The 22,080-nt window shown below is 47.7% G+C and overlaps 2 protein-coding genes across 5 annotated transcripts; one reads left to right on the top strand and one right to left on the bottom strand.

Annotated features, from left to right (window-relative positions):
* Nucleotides 1-8,937: 8,937 nt before the first annotated feature.
* On the bottom strand, nucleotides 8,938-17,825 carry NFKBIL1 (NFKB inhibitor like 1). Of its 2 annotated transcripts, none has more exons than XM_045795696.2 (4): nucleotides 17,634-17,825; nucleotides 16,971-17,247; nucleotides 9,927-10,148; nucleotides 8,938-9,747 (listed from the first exon to the last, which is right to left on the bottom strand). In XM_045795696.2, the coding sequence occupies exons 1-4, from the start codon at nucleotides 17,688-17,690 to the stop codon at nucleotides 9,161-9,163; spliced, it is 1,143 nt and encodes a 380-aa protein (XP_045651652.1). In that variant the 5' UTR covers nucleotides 17,691-17,825; the 3' UTR covers nucleotides 8,938-9,160. The 2 variants fall into 2 exon arrangements, with proteins under 2 accessions (XP_045651652.1, XP_045651653.1); XM_045795697.2 differs by lacking the exon at nucleotides 17,634-17,825 and adding an exon at nucleotides 17,360-17,611.
* Nucleotides 10,943-20,898, top strand: ATP6V1G2 (ATPase H+ transporting V1 subunit G2). Of its 3 annotated transcripts, none has more exons than XM_045795700.2 (3): nucleotides 10,943-11,051; nucleotides 19,161-19,261; nucleotides 19,765-20,898. In XM_045795700.2, the coding sequence occupies exons 1-3, from the start codon at nucleotides 10,955-10,957 to the stop codon at nucleotides 19,936-19,938; spliced, it is 372 nt and encodes a 123-aa protein (XP_045651656.2). In that variant the 5' UTR covers nucleotides 10,943-10,954; the 3' UTR covers nucleotides 19,939-20,898. The 3 variants fall into 3 exon arrangements, with proteins under 3 accessions (XP_045651656.2, XP_045651655.2, XP_045651657.2); XM_045795699.2 differs by lacking the exon at nucleotides 10,943-11,051 and adding an exon at nucleotides 18,017-18,686; XM_045795701.2 differs by lacking the exon at nucleotides 10,943-11,051 and adding an exon at nucleotides 18,729-18,890.
* The last annotated feature ends 1,182 nt before the right edge of the window (nucleotides 20,899-22,080 follow it).

Genomic DNA, 22,080 nt, shown 5'->3' with positions numbered 1-22,080 from the left:
TTATTTATTTGAGGGAGAGGGTGAGAGAGAGAGAGAGCGAGGACAAGCAGGGGCAGTGGCAGGCAGAGGGAGAGGGAGAAGCCCCACTGGGCAGGGAGCCCAATGTGGGGCTTGATTCCAGAATCCCAGGATCATGACCTGAGCGCCACCATTCTGAAGGGTTTAAAACCAAGAAAAAAAGTTTAGATTTCATTCTAATTATGATGGGGAGTCACCAAAATTTTTAAGTGAGAGAGGTACTCATGCAGATTGGTACATCAGAAAAATGAGTCTGGAAGCTGCATGAAGAACGGATTGGGGTACGGGAGTTGAGGGGCTGGAGAGAAAAGCAGAAGGTGGAGACCAGTTAGGAAAGTTGTGCAATAACCCAGCAAGGAGATGACAAGAGCTTACATTTACACTGAGGCAGCAGCAGGAGGATAGAAAGGATGATAGAGTTTCTAGGCAAAATCTACAGGTGTGGGGGCTGAGTAGATATGATGGAGGAAGAGTAGCCACAGATGCCCCTTTTAAATATCTTGGTCTAGTGGCACCTGGGTGGCTCAGTCAGTTAAGCATCCAACTCTTGGTTTCGGCTCAGGTCATGATCTCAGGGTTGTGATATTGAGCCCCAAGCCCCACGTTGAGCTCTATGCTCAGTGGGGAGTCTGCTTGAGATTCTCTCTCTCCCTCTCTCTCTGTCCCTCCCTCAAGCTCTTGCATGTGCTCTCTCTCTCTAATTAATAAATAAATATTTTTTAAAGATTTAGTTTATTTATTTGAGATAGAGAGTGAGAGAGAGAGAGATCACGAGCAGGGGGAGGGGTAGAGGGAGAAGCAGACTCCCCGCCAAGCAGGGAGCCCAATGTGGGGCTTGATCCTAGGACCCTGGGATCATGACCTGAACAGAAGGCAGATGCTTAACTGACTGAACCACCGAGGCGCCCCTAAATAAATAAATCTTAAAAAAAAAAAATCTTGGTCTATAGCTTGTCTTCTTATTCTTTTAACCTACTGTCTTTTATGTCACTGTTGGTTTCCCTCTTGGTCCCTGATTCTTTCCTTTTCTCTGTGTCTCTCTTTCTCTGGGGTTCCTTTTCCTTCCTGTTGTCTCTTTCTGCCTCTCTAATGGTAGGAGCTGATTGACTAAGAGACCTCAGTTATATTAAAATATAAAACAGTGTTGCAATTGACGATGAGAAATCGAGGAAGGGAGAAACTTAGGTCAGAGAGGAAGACATTGAGGGACAAAAAGGGGAAGGTGAGAAAGAGTGATGGGGAGACATGAGAGAGAGGAAGGGCGGGCAAGAACTGGGCTGAGGCTCAGTGTCACAGGCGTTTGTGATGTGCTGGAGGACACTTCTTGAGATGGGCCAATCTTGGTTTCAATCTCAGTTTCGGAGGTTGTGTGAAATTCAGTTTCTTTCTTGGAGAGGCCAGCAGTTGGTTTGGGGCTTTCCCCGGGTGGGAGGGGTAATGACTAGAGTCTTGTGTCCCAAACTCAGGGAAATACAGTCTCTATAGTGGGGTCTATGGAGAAACTAGTGAAATCTCTGAGGCCTCTAAATGAGGTTGAAATGACATTAGCTTCAAACTTGAACTTAGCCTCAAAACCTATATTGGGATTTAATACTAACTTTTACCCTAACCAAAATTTTAACCTCAACCCAAATCGCAACTTGAACTACTCAACCCTAGCCTCAAATCTAAACACATTCCAATAAGTAAACCTGAAAATAAACTTATCCTCTAACCCAATCTTGTTTCCTACAGCTAATTTTGAAATCAACTCATCCCCACGCCCAACCCTATAGTTAAACCTGACTCTAAAGGTAAGTCCAGTCTAAGCCACAAACCTAAAGACGAGCTTTCTCCTGTTTTATCCCATTATTCACCCATCTCTTCGCTTAAGAAGATTTTTTTTGTTTGCCCCCATTTAAGAAGTTTTTATTGAGTGCCTACTATGTGCTGGGCACTGTTCTAGGCAATAGGAATATAGAGGCAAATAAATCAGACATCCTAGTAAGGCAAGGCAGAAAGGAAATAAACAGAAGAAGTAAGTAGTGCTATGAGGAAACAATACAGGGCACGTGAGGAGTGGCAGAGAACTACTTTAGACACAGTGGTCAGGAAGTACTCTCTAAGTGGCATTTAAGCTGAGACCCAAATGACAAGTAAGAGTGACCAGGTGAAGGTTTGGGGGAGAAGCATTCCAGGCAAAGGGAACAGTTACTGCAAAGGCTAGAAGTAGAAATGAGCTGGGGGTGTTGAGGAAGAGAAAGGAAGCTGGTGTGGCTGGAACAGAGAGAGAGCGGGAGTGGGGTGGGGGATGAGGTCAGAGAGAGGAGGCAGGAGCCAGATCACGCAGGACCATTCAAAGAGAAATAAAGCATCTGGCTTTTATTCAACCACGGGAAGCCTTTGGAGGGTGTCAGTGTGTGTGTGTGTGTGTGTGTGTGTGTGTGTGTGTGTATAAGGGGGGAAGGGAGGAGAAGGGTGTGAGGAGGAGGAGGAGGACAGAGAGGAATGAGGCAGAGGTGATTGGATTTATATTTTTAAAAGATCCTGTGTCTAGGGCACCTGGGTGGCTCAGTCAGTTAAGCATCTGTCTTCGGCTCAGGTCATGATCCCAGGGTCCTGGGATCGAGTCCGCATCGGGCTCTCTGCTCACTGGGGAGCCTGCTCCTCCCTCTGCCCACCGCTCCCCTGCTCATGCTCTCTTTCTCTCGCTCACTCTCTCTCTCAAATAAATAAATAAAATCTTAAAAAAAAAAAGATCTTGTCTAGGCTGAATTGTAGGAGGAAAGAATGAAAGCAGGGACATCAGTTAGGAGGCAATGGCAGTGATAGCAGGAGAGAAGACATGGCAGCCGTGAAAATGGAGAGAAGTACACAAATGTGGGATATATTTCAGGGGTAGAATGGACAGGATGTGATGATAGATTGAATGGATTTTGGGGGGGCGTTGGAAGATAGGGAGACTGGGAGGGATGTGGATTCTGATGAGGTGGGAGAACCAAAAGGTCAATTTTGAATATGTTAAGTCTAAATCCTTCGGGCAGACATCCAAGTGGAGATAACACCTGGCAGTGGATAGGAGACTGGCTTTCAGAAGCAAGGTCAGAGCTAGAGAGACAACGTTGGGAGTCATAAGCATGAAGATGGCATCGAAAGCCGTGGAACTGGAAGACATGCTTTGTCTCGAGCGTCCCCCTAAGACCTCCTTCCAGGTATTTATGTTTTTTTCTGGCATAATAAATGCTATGTACCTTCCATTCTAAATTCCAGAAGCAGCAACCTCCTGTTTCCAGAGGCAAAACCCTCCAGGCTTTTTCTTCTTCTCCTGAACTCTCACTGGGATCTAACCTCCATGGATTAGACTCCTTTACCTCACAGGACACTTCTACCAATCCATTTCACAATATGCTGTGGAACTCCTCATATATTCAAATTCTTTGTCTCATTTTTGAAAGAGTCTTCCTCTGGCACTACGAAACCCGGATTTACCCTAATGTTTCTCCTTTTCTCTTTGGTGAAGGCTGCTATTCCTTTTACCCAATCATGAGGGTCAGGGGGCAGAGAAGAGACCACTATTCAGCACCATTGGTACCCTCCTTTTCTTCTCTTGAAGCCCGTGCCTTTTGCAATTGCCATGCTCTTCCTATCTGCCCAGCAATCTTCTCCACCAACATCTTTATCACACTTTTTTTTTATAAAGATTTTATTTATTTATTTGACAGAGACAGAGACAGCCAGCGAGAGAGGGAACACAAGCAGGGGGAGTGGGAGAGGAAGAAGCAGGCTCATAGCAGAGGAGCCTGATGTGGGGCTCGATCCCATAACGCTGGGATCACGCCCTGAGCTGAAGGCTGACGCTTAACCGCTGTGCCACCCAGGCGCCCCTCTTTATCACACTCTTAAGAACTTTATATCTAGCTCAGTTTTTCTTCATATCTCATCCCCACCAACATCTTTAGAGACTTCAAAACCACACAGAATGGTCTCACACTGTCCTCTCAGTGCTTCAACTTTCTCGGTTACAATAGCTTCACAGCCCCTTCCCCTGCTCCCCTTCAGGCACCCCGAGCAAGGTCCGATGTCAGACCTTGGCACCACTTGGAAGGTCTACAGCTTTGCGATCTTGAACTCTGAATTTCCCTCTCACAATCACCACTCACTTTTCACACCCCCCACTCTTCCCTCCCATCAAATTAGTTCTCCATTCTCACCAAGATTTCCAACCCCTCTTCTTTTCTTGTTTTCCTTGTCCATCTGGTTTAACTTGCACTGCATAGTCAAAAATTTCAACTACTTTCACTAACGCTTTATTTATTTTATTTATTTGAGAGAGAGCATGAGCCAGGGGCAGGGACAAAGGGAGACTGAGAATCTTAAGCAGGCTCCACGCCCAGAGCAGAGCGCAATGTGGGGCTTGATCTCAGAACCCTGAAATCATGACCTGAGCCCAAATCAAGAGTCAGGTGCTTAACCGACTGAGCCACCCAGGCAGCCCTTCACTAGCACTTTAGAATCACTTGGCGTTCTACCAAGATGACCTTGAAAAACTTGATTTGGGTAAACTCAATTGTCTCATTCTTGGGGCTTTCTCCTGGGTTGCCACACATTGTGGGAGTCATGTCGCCAGAAGAGACCTTCTGCTCATCCTGGCCATCTAACCTGAGAGGTATTTCTCAATCTTTTTTTCTTGATTCCCTGTTATACTCCTGCAGGTGATGTTCTAAATCTCTGTGCCTCTTACACCTCAGGTTTACCTCTTTTACTCTCAGTTGGTGAAGCTGTCGTCTATCTCATTGAGCTTAAGGCCATCCAAGCTGATCTCTTCACTTCCTTCTTTTTCCTTCATTTTATTTACATTTTGTCTTTTTTAAAAAAGAAATTTGAATACAACTTGTATTTTATTTTTTAAAAAAGATTTTATTTATTTGAGAGAGAGAGAGTAAGAGAGAGAGAGTGAGCACAAGCAGGGGGAGCGGCAGGCAGAGGGAGAGGGAGAAGCAGACTCCGCACTGAGCAGGGAGCCCAACGCAGGGCTAGATCCAGGACCCCGAGGTCATGACCGGATCCAAAGGCAGATGCTTAACCAGCTGAGCCACCCAGGTGGCTCATCTTTCTTTTCTTTTGACTCCGAGGACTCTTACTCCTGCCCAAGGCTGGTCCTCTGTGCTCCATATTCCACTTCCTGTGTCTTTATTATATTCCTTCCCCCCTCATATATTCAGTATCTTTCTCTCTCTGTGCGCCTTGCTTTCACTTTACAAACATATTCAATTTTATTTCTTGAAAATAAAAAAATCCTTCCCTGGACTCTGTTTTCCCCTCTGCCATTTCATCTCTCACCTTCCTTTTCTGTGTGATGTCTCAAGAGACTAGCCTCTTTAACTACCCACTTTTTTTGGGAACTGGTAACATTTTCCTCATCTGTAAAATTTGTGGGTTGAACTAGAGATGATTCTTAATTTTCTTCCATATTCACCATTCTATGACTTTATACCTACCACCTCCCTTTCCTCACCTCCCACTCATTCCTCAACCTATGTAAAGTGATTCTGTCCCTCTGGTAAGTGGAAACTTGTTTTCTCAAAATTTGTAATTGTCTAGTTCCTGAACCCAAAGATCTTTCAACCTTACCCTACTAGACCTCTTTGAAGCATTAGATGTGGCTGCCCTGTCTCTGCTTGGCACACCCCTCCCTTGCCCTACTTCTCCGACCGCTTCCCCACCTCCCTCCCTTATTGATTCCTCTTGCTTCGACCATCTTTCAGGGGCTTTTCTGGTCACCCTCGCTCGGGGATCCTGTGCAGAGGCTCAATCTCCATTAGGAAGGGAATGATGCCCAATCTACCCCTCGAACTCACACTTTTCTCTTGAGCTCGGGACCTGCTTGCCGGAAATCTCCACCTGACTGTTATGTTAGCACGTCAAACTCAGCAGGCCTTCTTTGAACACTTTATTACTCCAAACAGGTGCACCTCCCGTTATTACCTGTAGTTGTTACTTATGTATGGTTTATCTCATTAGACTGCAAGTTCTACGAGGGCAGTGACTTTATATTTCATTTAAACCTTTTGTCTAGCAGAGTGCCCTGCCCCTATCAGGTGCTTAGTCAAAATGTATTGCTTCAATGTCTGAAGCTGAATTCCTTATCTTTCCCCTCAGCTGGGTGTCTCCTTCTACGCTTAGGGCATCATGTTTCTAATCCCCTAGGCTCAAAATTCAGAGTCATCTAAAATTCCTCTTCTTCTAAGATTCCTCCCACTGCCCCATCAGTTGTCTTGTGCTAATGACTTTTCCTCTCAAAGTTTTTAAGATCTGTTCCCTCCTTTAATGCTATTTGGAGTTACTCGGACCTAAGTGAAAGCACACAAGTTTTGGAGTAAGATGCGCTTAGCGCTGATCTACTTTTTACCTGTGTGACCTTAAGCAAGTTCAGTATGTTTATGAGCCCCGGTCTCCTCTTTATAATGGAGATCCACCCCCCCCCCCCTTCTGAACAGTTGTTGGCAGGATTTCTCCTGTTAGGAAAGGGCTTGACATGGCAGGTTCTCTGTGGCCCCTGCAGCGCTCTCCTGTTCTCTCCCCCTCTTCTGCACGGCCACCACTAGCGCCGAGGCACACAGGGTGAGGTCCCAGACCCTTTGCCTTGGCCTCCTGCAGGCCTCTCTTCAACACCTGTGCTTCAGCTACCTCAGGACATTCATCTTTTCCTCAGTATACTGTTTTCTGAGTCCTGGTCTCCGCTGAAACCATCTCATTTGTCTACGGAGCCTTTCCATCCACCTCCACCCACAGAAGTTCTGCCCATTCATCAGCACCAGTCAAATGCCCTCTCCTGGCTCAGCGCCCCCCTTCTCTGTACCCACTATGTCTTACTCTCTAACATTTACTCAGCAACGTGCCCTGAACGACAACTAGGCATGGGTCTTGGCTCCCCTGCTAGGCTGCTTTGGATTTACCTTTGGGCTACTTGTTGCTCACCCAAACTATACTGAATAGAGTCCTTCCCAGATCCTTTCCCCAACTTAACTCAAACCAGCCCCAAGCCCAATCCCCCAACTGACCCTCTTTGATCTCACTAGTCTTGTTCCCTAATCCTGTTTTTCTAACTGAACCCCAACGCATCATCCTTCACCGAGAACGGATTCCTCGTTCCAGCTCTAGAGAGCAGATACACACATTCACACCTCCCCAGTGTTTCACGGTAGGCACTGAGTCATCCCTTGGGGATCCCTGGGCCCCCCACCCTGCCCCCAGCACGGTGGACAGGATGCCTGCTGCCTGGCCCTGGGGGGTCAGAGGAAGCCAGGGCCTCTAGGGCTCAGTATTTTTATCAGCCTAGGAAACAAGAGACACAGAAGCGGAAACCCTGTGGTCAGAGAAAGTGAACAGCCCTCATCTCAGGGGAACCCCCAAAAGGGCTGGGGGCCAGACACCAGGGAGGGACGTTGAAAAGAGGGAGCTTTGGGGGCCAGGTATCAGGGCTTATTTTGCTTTGGTTTTATGTAACTCTTGCAGAGGGGAAATGATGTGCTCCAAAACCAGAGAAAAATCTCCTGGATGGAGGAACGAATTTGGACGCCAAGGGTTTCTATTGCTTACCTCTCAACCCCCAGCTTAGGGATCCTAACCCCAACTCCCCCCAACTCCAACCTGGGCTCTTTGCATGCCACTTCCGAAATCTCCGGCCTGTGAGAGGAACCGGACGCCTGGGTTGCTCACAGCTCGCAGGCTCTTCTCTGAATCACAGCAGCTTCCTCTCACAGGATCTTTCTCCGCAGCCCTTCCTCCTCCGGACCCTGAACAGCTGCCTGGTCCCTGGGAGGCCTTGGGTCTCTTGGCTCTCTGTCTCCTCCCAGGGTCTCATGCCCACCCTGTTCCCTGCTTCTGTGGGCTTCCCTCCCTATCCTCTACTGCCCTCAGGATTCTCTTGAGTAGACCAGGGCTCCAAACCTAAAAAATTCATTTCTGATTCTTAAGACTCTCTGATGTAGACACATGTAGACTGCACAGGCCAGTGCATACCTGTAACTCTCTTTTCTTTTCGTGGAGTTCCCTGTTGTGTCCTGGGGATGGCAGGGGGGTTTGGTACTGTCTACAACTTCTTCTCCTAGTTCTGGGGAACTTGAGTGGAGACTGAGAACGGAACAGTGAAAGGGACGGCGCCAGACCCTCTCCCTCCGCCCCTCAGGGCCTTTTCCTCAACTTCCGGAAAAGATGTCTATCTGGAAGGCCAAGTCTAGACTGCCCAGAGATGAAGCCCAGTGTGGGATGGGGGCAGAAGCTGGAGAGGACCGGGGCCCGGAGGAGGAGACATAGGACTGAGGAGCTAGAGGGGAGATAGCCTTGGGTGTGGATCCCTGGTTGCCCAAGAACAGACAACCCAGGTTACATAATTTGGCTCTTTCCACCTCCTTCCCCTGCGCCTAATTTTAGCAACCGAAATTCCACTCCCCCACAGGGCTCTTCCTCTGTCCATTCTGCTTCTATCCCGTCCTCCCACAACCTCCTCATGGCCCCCAGCTCCAGCTGCCCCCAACTCAGATCATTCAGTGACTCAGCAAAGGGAAAGCCCTGTGTTGGGGGAGGGGTGTTAAGTGGGGAGGAGGATGTGGTTCTGGCTGGGGAACTGGGGAGAGGAGGGAAACTGGTTTTGTTCCCTTTTTCGTCTCTGTTCACATCTATTTCTCCAGTCACTGACAGCACAGTGGAGGAGCCCAGCGCAGGGAGTGCAGTGAGACTGGTGGGCAAAGCGGGTCTTCTCAGGGCTGCCTGGGTGGGGGGGCAAGCAGGGCCTTCCTGGCTCCAGCTGAGAGCCCGTCTTGGTGTGTGCGTGCGTGCTGCAGGTGTGTAGGAGCTGCGGGTTTTGGCAGGCGGGGTGGGAAAGATGTCACGTATGATGAAAACCACAGCAACGGAAAAAGGCAGAGGAGACAGCGGGAGTGAGATGTGGAACCAGGTCTTATTAGGAACTGGAGGAGTCAAGGAGCAGTGGTGGTGGCCCATATCCTCCCCACTCCCACTTGTTACAAGTTTCGCTCCCACCCCATATCCTTCCCCCTGGAGCATCAGCCTCTTCCTCGTCACCCCCATCCCTGACCTTCCCCTCACTACTGCCTTGCCTCTAAGGCTGCATTCCCTGCAGTTTCTCACTCCTTCCCTGGGGTCACTTGAGGGCCTCTGCGTGGCGATTCAGGGCTTGAGAAAGCGCCGTCACGGCCCCCATCACGCGGCCCAGCTCCCAGGTCTCAATCTGGCTTCGGAATCGCTGCAGGAAGCGGTCAGGGTGCCAGCGGACCTGCTGGACCCTCAAGTACCTCCTCAGGGCCCCCTGCTCCTCCAAGGGGGGACCCCTGGCCACCAGGGCTGCGGCCATGGCCTCCGGGTCCCCTCCCCCAGGGCAGGGCCAGGGCACATCGCCAAAGCGCCAGAGGCTGCCCCTCCCCGCTCCTCTTGGGTGCTCTGCCCTGGGCCCAGCCCTGGCTGGCTCCGGCCCTCGGTCCCCACGAGCCTCCTGCGCCCTCTTGGCTCGGCTCTCACGCAGTTCTTCCTCCTTGGCCCGGGCTCGCTCTCGGAAGAGCCGCTGCTCCTCCTCCTGCCGTTGCCAGCTGTGACTGGAGCCCTCAGCCCGTGGGGGTCGGCAGGCTCCCTCTGCCTCATGCTGCTGCTGGTGCTTCTGGGCATGTTCCTGGGCCAGGCGATCTGACCAGGCTGAGAAGGACTCGGGCTCCTGGGTCTCATGGGAAGCATCATCTGTTTGGGAGGGCAGGATGGGGGTGGCCAGGGAAATGCTGTGAGAAGGGGATAGGCAAGAGGGGAGGGCAGTATAGACGAAGGGGGTACAGGAGGCCAGCGGAAGCATTCATGCAGTGGGTACAGGAAAAGAGGTCAAGGGGAAGAAGGGCAGCTATGGATGGGAACGGATTCCTCACCTTCAAATCTCCCAATGACCTCCTGCCACTCATCCTCCAGCTCTCCCTGCAGCTTCTGCCTCCATTCCCGCTCCTTAGAGGCCTCGTCTTCTTCCTCCTCTTCAGCAGAATCCCAGGGGGGTCCCCAGCCCAGAATTTGCCCAGGGGTCTCCCCATCCTTATTCTTTATTCCCATAGCAGAAGGGCAGCGACTCAGCAGTGGCAGGAAGAAGTCCGTGTAGGCTGTTGGTGGGAGAGCAGTGAGCAGAAATTAGCTGGGACTCCCACTCCTTGGCACGGCTACCATCTTGATTCCCGCTGGTCACTCACTCCCTTGGACTTAGAGCAATGAAAAGGGTTGCCCACACAGAAGCCTCCTGGGTATGAGGAAATCAACGTCACTGACAAATATTTACTGATAGTTTACCACATGCGTGAGAAGCATGGTAGTTTAAAATGTTCTGATCTGTGTCCCCACAAACTATTTTAGTGTCCTAGGAGTTCTACTATGTTAAATGACATTTTGCAGCCTGCCTCCAGCCACCCTGGGCAATGTCAAAAACCTCTATGTATTTCATTTTTGGTTTGAAAACATTGTCACTTTATAACTCTTGGTGTGTTTCTGACCCAAAGTATACTTCAGACTGGTAAAATACCTGAACATTTTACTCTGCACCATTATAAATAAACAAATAAATAACAGGAACCTTTTCACATCGCTTTTCAATAAACTGAGTAAAATAAATGTTTTCAGGGAGGGGAATTTCTCTCAGGCAACCTCATACAGGGCATACCGGGAAGGGGGTGGGGAGGTAGAGGGTCCAGACCAGCAATGAGTTTAAGCCATAGAAATGTTCCCAGCAGCAAAGCAAGCTCTTTCCAAATTGACTACTGACCTAGGACAGGAGAAAGGGGCTGAGATAGAGGGTTCCACCCAGGGACTGGCTCACAGGAGACTGGGGGTAAACAGAAGAGGGACTAATGTTTCTGAACTCCCCTTTGCCTAAGCCCTGACCTCACTGCATCCACTCTAGCATCAGCTGGAGGCCATGCTGCCCAACTTACTGCCAACCCAGCACTCTACCCCTCGCCAAGCCCACCCACTATGGCCACCAAGCATCTCTTTCACTCCTGGGACAGAGGAAGGTGAGTGAGGCACCCTCTCTTCCTGTGGACCTATTTTCTCTCTGTAGGGCAGGAGAAAATGGGCCGCCAGTTCTTACATCTTTACTTTGTGGTGCTGCCAAGTACTGGCCACCTGGCAAAAGGATGGGACAAGGGAGGGGTTGTCCTGTCACTGCCAGGAAGGTAGGAAGACATAATGGGCCCACCTTGGCTAGAAGGCCCATCGCCCCCCCCCCCCATCGTCTCTGTGTACACTTGAGTGCTGCCCAGCTCAAACCACATCAGGATGAGAGGAGGAGGGGGCACTTCTCTTTATCACTGATGTGACCTGCCACTGGCCCTCCCCACCTGTCCCACTCAGCGAATACCTAGTCCTGTCTTTCAACTGCTTATTCCCCACCAAGGTTCACAGCAGGTACGAGGGTGGGTGGGTGTTCAGGCTTGCATAGGAGGTTTTTAAATTCATGGGCTTTAAGGTGTAAGGCCTCTGACTATAAAACATAGTAAGTAAAATATGGTACAGAATATTCAATAGCCACTAAAAATGATGTTTGTGTGTGGAAAAAGCTGGCTACGAAACTACACATAGGATCCAATCATAATGGTGTAAAGAAGAGGCCAAATCCTATGGTTGAAAAAAAAGAGACTAGGGGCGCCTGGGTGGCGCAGTCGTTAAGCGTCTGCCTTCGGCTCAGGGTGTGATCCCAGCGTTCTGGGATCGAGCCCCACATCAGGCTCTTCCGCTATGAGCCTGCTTCTTCCTCTCCCCCTCCCCCTGCTTGTGTTCCCTCTCTCGCTGGCTGTCTCTCTCTGTCAAATAAATAAATAAAATCTTTAAAAAAAAAGAGAGGAAAAAAAAAAGACTAGAAGGAAATATGTAAAAATCCTAGTCTCTGGGTGGTAGGACTATGGGTGGCTGTCCTCCAATCTTATTTGGTTAATATTTTATTTTATTTAAAAAAAAAGATTTTATTGATCTATCTGACAGAGAGAGAGACAGCGAGAGAGGGAACACAAGCAGGGGGAGTGGGAGAGGGAGAAGCAGGTTTCCCACTGAGCAGGGAGCCTGATGCAGGGCTTGATCCCAGGACCCTGAGATCATGACCTGAGGCGAAGGCAGTCACTTAACGACTGAGCCACCCAGGCGCCCCTCATTAATATTTTAATGTGAAAGGGACATAACTAATCTGAAAATTTTTTTTCTTGTTAAAGAACAAAGAATACATTTAATCACTGAACAGTTTGCTATGGTCCCTTCCAGTCCTGTCTGGCTGTGTATTAAATGCATACACAGGATGACTTTTTTTCAGAGACATGTAATCATGATATATGTTTTGTCCAGTAACTTGCTTTTTTCACCCCGCGTCTTTTGTACTTTTCCACAGGAGCGTACATAGTCTACCTCATTCTTTTTTATGACTGTGTAGCGTTCCACTATGTGTATGAAACAAACATCTCCCCACGCCCAGTCAACAGACTGTTTCCAAAAATGTTCGGCCTCCTACATATGCCTTTGTAGGCTCCTTACAGTATTTCTGTGGGGTAGATTCTCAGAAGTGGAATTTCTGAGTCAAAGAACATGTGCGATTTTACCGAACTGCTCTCAAGTTTGTGCCAACATACACTCCTACAGAGAATGTAAGAGCGCCTTGTCGTCCTTTACCAAGACCGAATATCACCAACCAACCTTTTTAACTCTGCTCATCTGATAGAGGAAAAAAATGCTTTCATTAATGACATTTTCTTTGTTTTATATGTGTTTTTTTTTTTGCCTTTTCTTTTTTTTAAGGTTTTATTTATTTATTTATTTTAAAGGTTTTATTTATTTATTTGACAGAGAGAGACAGCGAGAGAGGGAATGCAAGCAAGGGGAGTGTGAGAGGGAGAAGCAGGCTTCCCACTGAGCAGGGAGCCTGACGCGGGGCTCGATCCCAGGACCCTGGGACCATGACCTGAGCCGAAGGCAGACGCTTAATGGCTGAGCCACCCAGGCGCCCCTTAAGTTTTTATTTTTAAGTAATCTCTACTCACGACCCTGAGGTCAAGAGTCACAAGCTCTGCTGGCTGAGCCACCCAGGCACCCCTGGCTCTTTCTTTCTTTTGTGAATGACCTATTCATACTGTCTACTTTTCTCCTGGAAATTATATATGGAGACACAAGAACTCTTTATATATTATAGATATCAACCCCTTGTGTCAAGGATTTATAAATATTTTCTCCCATCTTTGAAAAGTTTTTATGTAGTTAAATCTATATCAATACTTTCTTTTATAGCTTTTGGCTTTATTTCATCCTTAGAAAGGCTTTCTCCACTCAAAGATTATAAAAATACCCTCATGTTTTTTCCTACTATTTTTAAATTTATCTAAAAAAATGTAGGGGTGCCTGGGTGGCTCAGTCGGTTAAGTGTCTACCTTACGTGGTCCCAGGGTCGAGCCCTGTGTCAGGCTCCCCACTCAAAGCAGGCTCCCCCCTGCTTCTCCCTCTCCCTCTGCCAGCTGTTCCCCCTGCTAATGCTCTCTCTCTCAGATAAATAAAATCTTAAAAAAAAATTGTAAAAAGTATAGTACAATAAGCACCCCTATTCCTCCCACAAAGTATGTTACTGTTCTATAATTTTTGCAACATTATTTTGTCTCAAAGAAATAAACTATCATAGATAAAGCTAAAGCTTTCTTTGATGTTGCCTTCCAAATTTGATTCCCCTCCCCAGAGGAAACTCCTCCCATGAATTTGGTATGCACCCTTTCTGTCATGTTTAGGCATTTAAGCAGAGGTAATTTACTTTTGAGTCAGGTGTGAGGTAGGACTCTTCCCCAGATGAACCAAATGCTTCAATATTGTTTATTAAATAGCTCACTGCCCTCTGGTGATTTGAAATGCCACTTTTATCATCAGTTTAGCAGTACAGATCAAATTCCCAGTGTTCTTTAATTAGTATGTTGTACTTTTTATATTAGGAAAAATCTGTATGACAAAAACTTGAAGTAAACATGTACTTTGTCTTAGTGACAGAAGCACTGTTCTTCCCCTCTCCATAATGAGACATGATTTCTATCTTAAAGGGATGTTCACACTAACTGGCATGACACATTTTTTAAAAACACCAATACTGGAAGCTTATATTGAGTGATGACCGACTGAGGCACAGAGGAAGAAAAGGTAAAAGTGGGCGGGGGGTCAGACAGGGCTTCAAGGAGGAGGTGGGGCTTATGTTGGGCTGGGAAGGGAGGATAACTTAGCAAAGTGAAAATCAGGGGGATGGGAAGGCAGTCTTGTGAAGGCAGTAAGAGACAGGCAGTCTTGTGAAAAACACCTTTGGGGTCACTGAAGACAGAGCTATGAAGCTGGAGCTACAGGTTTGTGGTTGTGCTATGGTAGGAAAGGCTGGAAAGGCAAATGGAACATAAACGAGACGGCTCAGCTGTCTGCAAAACAGGGCCACAGCTTACTCTTACTGTGCAGTTCAAAGTGAGTAGTGGATGGCGGATGTCTGCTCCTGTGCTGGCACAGAGCAGAAGCGCAGTGAATGTTACACAACGACAACAACAACACCCCAAACCAGGCTGGCTTTGGACTTTCTTCTTTTTGCAAAGACTGTGAGAAGATGACCTGTTGTTTCTTAGTGTTCACTAATTCTTGTGTGTAGAGAATGGTTATTGTCTGACTAAGGTATGTTTGTATGGCGGCCTTTGACAGTTAAGAGCCCTTCCCCATGAGGTGATGGGTCCCAAAAGGAAGTGACCATAAGCCATTCACTGGCATCTCATTGGTTGTGACCACATACCCCAGTCAATCCAGCACGAACTGCCTCAGCCCTCGTATCTAACTTGGGAATGGGGGACAACTTCCCCTTCCTCAGGGGATCCTGGGTCATTTCATCTGTTCAAAGAAAATATTTGCATTTTAAGACCTAATGGTCTCTAAGGCAGCTCGAAGCTGAATGAGATGGGCCATTCTACCGAAGAGCCAGAAGGCCACCTGGTGGCAGCGTTGTCAGGGGAACAGGAGGATATAAGGCCTGAGAGGATACCAGGGCTTGGGAAGGACCTGAGGGCAGGCCCTTCTAGGAAGACAACAACCTGTTGACTATGAGATTTCAGGAAGTTCCTGAATCTTCTGGACCCTAATTTCCTCATCTGTAATAGGATAATAGTATGGATCTCATATGCTTCTTAAATGTCAATATAATAAAAAAAATCCTACTATACTATGAGAGGTTTTTATTACTCAAAAACCCATAATTGGGTAACAGAAGAATAAAAATAACAATACTTTTCATCTGGTGGGTGCCAGACCTGTACCAAGTGCTTGCCTCATTTACTTGTCACAACTTCCATTTCAGAGAGGCAAGTTAAAAAATAAGAAATAATAATTAAAAAAAGAGAGGCAAATTAGGCTCATGGAAGTTAAGTTGCATGTCCCTGGTACACAGCCTGTAGGTGGTAGAGCTTGAACCTGGAGGAGGTCTGAGATCTGCCGCAGGGTTCGCTGCTCTCTTGCCATGTGTAATGTCAGCTGTCAAATTAGATGCCTATGTTTTGCAAACCTCCTCTTTTTAAGTTTTTTTTTTTTTTAAATCTGAATATGCCAGCCCATTTCACTATATTAAGGGGAATTAAAGAAAAGGGTCTTTATTTTTTCCCCTACATGGGGGAAGTTTTTGGGGTGAGAGGGGTTTCTGTTGGGGAGCTGGAAGATGGTAATAGCAGCAATCAAACTGAGTTAAGGTTGTACATCCCAACCCAGGAATTTTCCGCTAGTGTTCTTACTCTAGAAGAAAAATTTCTAGCAGGGGAGAATCACTAGAGGGTTTTAGTTTCCGAAGCGTTATTATCTCTACGGAGCTGCCCTCACTGTCCATAGGTCCCCATCTGAAACCCTCGGTGTCAGAGGTTTTTCAGAACTCAGATGTTTTTGGGATTTGGCAGGGCTGATCTGAAGGTACATACACTGTATGTTAAGTAGCTGGGGAGGGCTTGGGCAGCTCCAGTAACCAAACACATGAATGTTTCTGCAGGGAAACGTATGAACATTGACATCTGTAGGATAAAAACGATTCACAGATAGTCTCGCTTTAGTTCAGGTTGAGGTTTTCTCACCAAACGAGTCTGGTGAAAAAGGTTTGGCTCTTAGTGTTTTTGAGTTGCAGAGCTGCGGGTAAGGGCGTATGGATATGTTGGTAACAGGAACACTACTGGCCAACATCTACTGTGTGCTAATCGCATGCCAGGTGCTCTAATTACATATTGTGTCGGTTGATGCTCAAAATATATGTGACAGCAAGGGTGCTTTGAACATGGGTGCTATCACTGTATAATTCTATAATGTATCACATAGGATAACACAGTCGTTAAGAGTACAGACGGTCTAGCTAGGCCGCCTGGGGTCTAATCCCTGCTCTACCACTTTGTAGCTGGGTGACTTTGGCAAGTTAACTTCTCCGTGCTCTTTCCTCATCTGAGAAATAGGGGATGATATTAGTACTTACTGTTGTGAGGATTAAATGGGCTGTTTTGTGAGCAGTGCCGGGACACAGCAAGAGTTGTTCTTATTTAATTTTGTACGAGGGCACTAAGTCTCCAGGAAGTTTAGTAAATTGCCCGAGAATACACAGCTGTTAAGTGGGATTTGAACCCAGGCAATCAAACTGCAGAACCCACCCTCTATCTTACTTTTCACACTGCAGGCAAACAACCAGTCAAGAGACAAAGTAGCTACTAATCTAGAAAGATGGGAAATTTGAAGTCGCTGTTTTGAGAATATTGGGTTCTTCAGACAATGGTAGCTCAGTAATGTAAAGTCACAAATGACTGCCACATGCCAACGTGGTCAACTACCTTCCCAGGTATAACTAGCTTATTTTTCAATTGTTGGCCTTCATCTCATTCCTGGTCAGTTAGTGGCTCACGACCTTGTTCCCCACCAGGCAAACTCACCATCAGGGCCCTGGCGGGCAGCAGCGTGCAGCGCCGTGTCCCCATGGCGGTCCTGGTGGGCAGGGTCAGCCCCAAGCCGAAGCAGCAGGCACAGGGCGGGGGCATCGTGGCGGGCACAGGCCCGGTGCAGTGGTGGGGGTTGCCCAGCGTCTACGTCAAGGCCTGGGTGTCGCTGGAGGAGGGCCTGGGCCCGGACCAGGCGTCCTGCAGACAAGTAACGACGGAAGCGACGCTCTCGGCGTTGGCGGCGGGCAGCGGAGGCCATGGAAGTCTTGGGCTGAGGAAGAAGGACAAAAAGGCAGCGGTCAGGGCCCCAGCCTTGCCCGGTCCCTCCCCCCCCATCCCTGACATTCCCTCTTGTTCCTCCCTTCGGTCCCCCTTCTTCTTACATCTTCAGCAAGAGATGAGGCCTCTCCTCTCATCCCTTAGCCAGATGATAGGTTTGAAAAAAATTTTGAAGGGGGCTTGGGTCACAGATTTTTTCATGTAAAATTTGAGAAAAGGATAAATAATTGCTTTGAGGCTCATTAGCCCAGATAATTTTTAATAAGAGACTCTGAACAAGACAAATAAAGCATGATGGGGAAAATTTTTATCAGCAGCAATCTGAATTTAAGTCACAGATAATTTCAAATAATGATTTAGAAATGGAATATGATGTACCCGGCAGACAGATGTGGAGGCTTCTCCCTCTGGGACCTGGGGGGAGGGGTTACTCATCAGACCTGCCCCCCGCCCCCCTAAGTACCCCCAGAGCTGTAGGCCCGAGGCCTGTGTTTAAGACGCTCCGAGGAAGGGAGGCGGGAAGGGCGGAGACACTCTAGGCTGGCGGAAATGGCGCAAGCCGAGACGCAGGTAAAGGGCGGAAATGAACGCGTTGCCGGATGTCATCTCTTTCCGAGGGGGCGGGGTGTGTGTGGGTGTGTGTGTGTTTCATCAGTCTGGCCTCGGGCGGGGGGACTTGAAAACTTAGGATAAAGGGCCCGCCTGAAACCGGAAGACTGGACGATAAACGAGGAAAAGGAGCCGAGCATGGGAGGGTAAAAACGGAGATCTAGAGATTTATCCTCTCCTCTCCCAACCGGGAAGAGAGAGGAGATGGTCCAGAGATAGAAGATGAGAAGAGAGAGAACACAGGGGAGATAAAGAGGATTAAAAATCATAGTGAAAATGGAAAACCAAAACTAAAACCACAACGAGGCCGAGAACAGGGCCAGTTCAAAAGACATGTGTGAAAGACCTCAAGAAACAACTGTAGGAGAAGGCAAATAAATGAATGCAGAAATTTAGACCTGGGAAAAATAAAAAGAGGGAGATGGAAACGGGAGGGAAAGAAAAAAAAGGGGGAAGAGAAGTAGGAAGAATTCAGAGAAACCTAGCATCCTCTTCTCCCAATACAGGACACATGTTGACTTCCTTACCTTCTCACACCATTTTCAACCCCTCTATGCCTCCTTCTCACTCCTCTCTGCCCCTGCCCCCACTCTTGCACCTGCTATGGTGGTAGCAGGCAGCTTTGGGCCTGGTCTCTGCTGCTCCCACGTGGTCCTTCTGGGTACTGCCAGTGTAGATGTGAGAGAAGAGACCAGCCATCAATGGGAGGATCAGTTTGGGGGAGACACCTGGTGCAGGAGGCTGTGCGGAAAAGGGGAGCACTAAGACCCAGGGGTAGTGGAGGACTGCAGCAAGGAGCTGGTGGAAGAGGAGAAGTAGGCGGTGTGTGTGTGTGTGTGTGTGTGTGTGTGTGTGTGTGTGTGTGTGTTGGGGGTGGGGTGGTGGGGGGAGAGCCATCTGGTACCTTGGTAGCATCGGAAACAGCATCAGCCATAACGATAGAAATGGCCAGCCAGTCCCAGGGTATCCAGCAGCTCTTGCAAGCTGAGAAGCGGGCAGCTGAGAAGGTGGCAGATGCCAGAAAGAGTGAGTCTCCTCTTCTCTCCCTTAAGAGTCTAGAAAGAAAATTGGGGTGGGGGGACAGCAAACATTTGAGTCCCTGGGAAAATCCAAGGCTGGTGGGGAGAAAGCTGGGGCTGGGATGGCTGATTAGGAGGGAAGAAATGGGTGGGTGTTAGAATCTAACACCTGGTTGGCTGAGAGAAGGCAGAAAAACTTTCTGGAAAGGAATGACCATTACTATCACATTTTGTGAGGGAGTCTACCCCCAACCCCTGTCCTTTCTTCTGCTTCCAGGGAAGGCCCGGCGTCTGAAGCAGGCAAAGGAGGAGGCACAGATGGAGGTGGAGCAGTACCGTAGAGAGCGAGAGCAGGAATTCCAGAGCAAGCAGCAGGCGGTGAGTTGTGGGAGAGTTGAGATGGGACCCTAGGGTGCAAGTTGGTGGGTGTATCTGATAAGGTGCGGACAGGGTGACTATGAATATAAGGTGATAAAGGGCTGAAGGGGACCCTCAGCAGGGACCACATTACGGATAAAGATGTGTGATAAGGAAGAGAATCTGAGAGTTTGAAAGACTTGTACAGGTTGTGAGGGGATTGCCACTGTCTACATGGAGTATGATGTCATTTGGGGTGGAAGGCAGAGCTTTATGGTTATGTGTAGTGAGGTAGTGGGGATTTTACAGTCTGTTTTAGGATGAAGTTGCATGTCAAGTCTCAAAGGAAAGGGAATTGTATTGCTTTCTTTGGTGTCTGGATATTTCCATGGAATGGGGGTTGTTTGGCAAGGGCTTTTCATCCTGGCCTTGCTCCAGGATCTTTCTCTCTACCTGCCTGGACACTTCTTTCTCTATTTCTGCTTTTGCCTTTCTCTCTTCCGTCCCTTTCCCAATCCCCCCAGGCCATGGGCTCCCAGGGGAACCTGTCGGCTGAGGTGGAACAGGCTACAAGACGCCAAGTGCAGGGCATGCAGAGCTCCCAGCAGAGAAACCGAGAACGTGTCCTGGCCCAACTTCTTGGCATGGTCTGCGACGTCAGGCCCCAGGTCCACCCCAACTACCGGATTGCTGTCTAGGATCCACCGTAGGGCATGCCTGTTCCCTTCCAGTTCCCTTCCTCAAAGAAATCCCCTAATCAAAATTACCTCCCCCCATCTTCGCTGCTTCTTTCCCACTTGCTGTCCATTCCCTGGAAATTCTAGGGGCAAGATCCAATAATTCTGTGAAATTTAAAAGTTATCCTGCTCAGATATGAATCTCCTTATTGTTCTTTCACCTTCACCGGGACCTTATAAACTCCCAAGTCACCCTCACCCAACCCCTCTTTGAAATTTGTAGCATGGAGAAGTAGGGATGTGGAAAACACTTTGGTTTCAGAGCCTGGCAGGCTTTGGTCCCTTTCCCAACCCTGCCACATGCTGGGTCAGGACAAACTATTTAACCTGTAGTCCAATGTCCTCATCTACAGGACTGAAATGATGATGACGATGACGATGATGATGATACCTACGTTATAGAGTTGCTGCAGTGATTCGGAATCACTCTGTAAAGAGCCTAGCGTGGTTTCTGGTATGTAGTAGCTGTGATTCCATAAATGGCAGCTTTATGGTATTATTACCACTCCCTACCCACCTGCCAAAACCTAAACACAGCTGTTTCCTCACATTTGTCAACAGTTCTCTAATTCTACTCATTCTGTGAACCTAGTAATTCTCTGAAGAATTGGTTCTTCCCACCTCTCTTTCCCCAGAGGTTTATGATACCTGAAAAATAATGAAGACCTCATTTAGCCTCTCTACTGTGATTCCAGGAAGATGTTAAATTTCTTAGTCTTTTTGTCTCTAAGTTGGTCTTTCTCTTTATTGGATTCCCCTTTTTCCGATTTCCCCCAAAGACCCCTCAGATGCTCACTGCTTCCTGAGATATAAAATGATGCTATGTTCCCTTGTATGCATGGCTTTCCTTTCTACATCCTCAACACCTTTCCCTTTGTAACAATGAAAAAGTGTCAATAAAAAAAACTATGGGCAAATCAACTGGTGTGTGGAAGCAGCTTCCTTTTGCTTCATCATTTCTCATTTTCAGTCACTCTCTTGTTCCTTATTTACGTATTCCCCAAACACCCAAAAGGGCTGTTCTTTGAAACTTGTTGGAAAAACAGAAGGAATTAGTGTGTTATTATTTCTCTAAAGTGAGGAAGTTATTATTTCTCTAAAGTGAGAAACATATGGTTACTCGTTGGGAACCTGAGAACTATAGACGGCAACTATAGAGAAAAGCTATAGTGTGGGGACAAGCACTCTTTGTCCCTTATCTTGCTTTCTTTTTCATTCATTTTTTAAAAAGATTATTTATTTGAGAGAGAGAGCAGAGTGAGCTTGAACTTGCATGGGGGGAGGGGCAGAAAGAGAAGCAGGCTCTCCAGTGAGGAGGGAGCCCGAAGAGGCACTTGATCCCAAGACCTTGGGATCATGACCTGAGCTGGAGGCAGATGCTTAACAGACTGAGCTACCCAGGTGCCCCAAAGTTTAGGATACTTAGGGTCGGAAAAACAGCCCTTCTATGAACACCATCCTTGGATCACTGTTATTTCTGTTGGCCACAGAAAGCGGTGCCTACTTCACCAAACCAAAGACTTAAACCAATGAGGTAATCCACAGTGTGTTGTTAGACAGACTCTTTAAGCAGGGAGGCAGGATACAATAGAGAAATAAAAGTATTTGTATCCAGGCTCTGTCACTTTATTATTTTTGTTACTTTGGACATGTTGTTTTGTTTGCTTGTTCTAGAATGAGAATGATACCTATTCCTTGGTGTTAAACGGTTAACTGTGGTAACAGGTAAAGAGCCAAACGTTTGCTGTCATTTTTGTTGACATCACATCTGACTTCTGAGGCATATCAAAGACTGGGGTATCAAAGGTTTCATTCAGGAAAAAATTCAAGCTTAACAATGGGGCTGCTTGCTGGAAGCGGCGCTAAGGACATTCTGGTCGAATTAATATTTATGGGATGCCGTGTAACCCTCAAGCTCTACCATTTATCTTTAACACTTGAGGCAGAATCCAGACCTACCATTTATCTTTAACACTTGAGGCAGAATCTAGACCCCCGTCCCCCACTCAGTGGATTCAGAACACTTCCTGCCTCGAATTTCCTGACCATCAGCCTCAGGGTCCTTGGGGCATCAACCACACCGGCCAACATTATTTCGGGCAA

The sequence above is a fragment of the Ursus americanus genome, chromosome 32 (assembly GCF_024610735.1).
Source record: "Ursus americanus isolate L20-20 chromosome 32, mUrsAme1.1.p, whole genome shotgun sequence".
Taxonomy (NCBI): Eukaryota; Metazoa; Chordata; class Mammalia; order Carnivora; family Ursidae; genus Ursus; species Ursus americanus.
The sequence above is the reverse complement of the archived record's forward strand: the minus strand, read 5'-3'. Positions and strand labels throughout refer to the sequence as shown.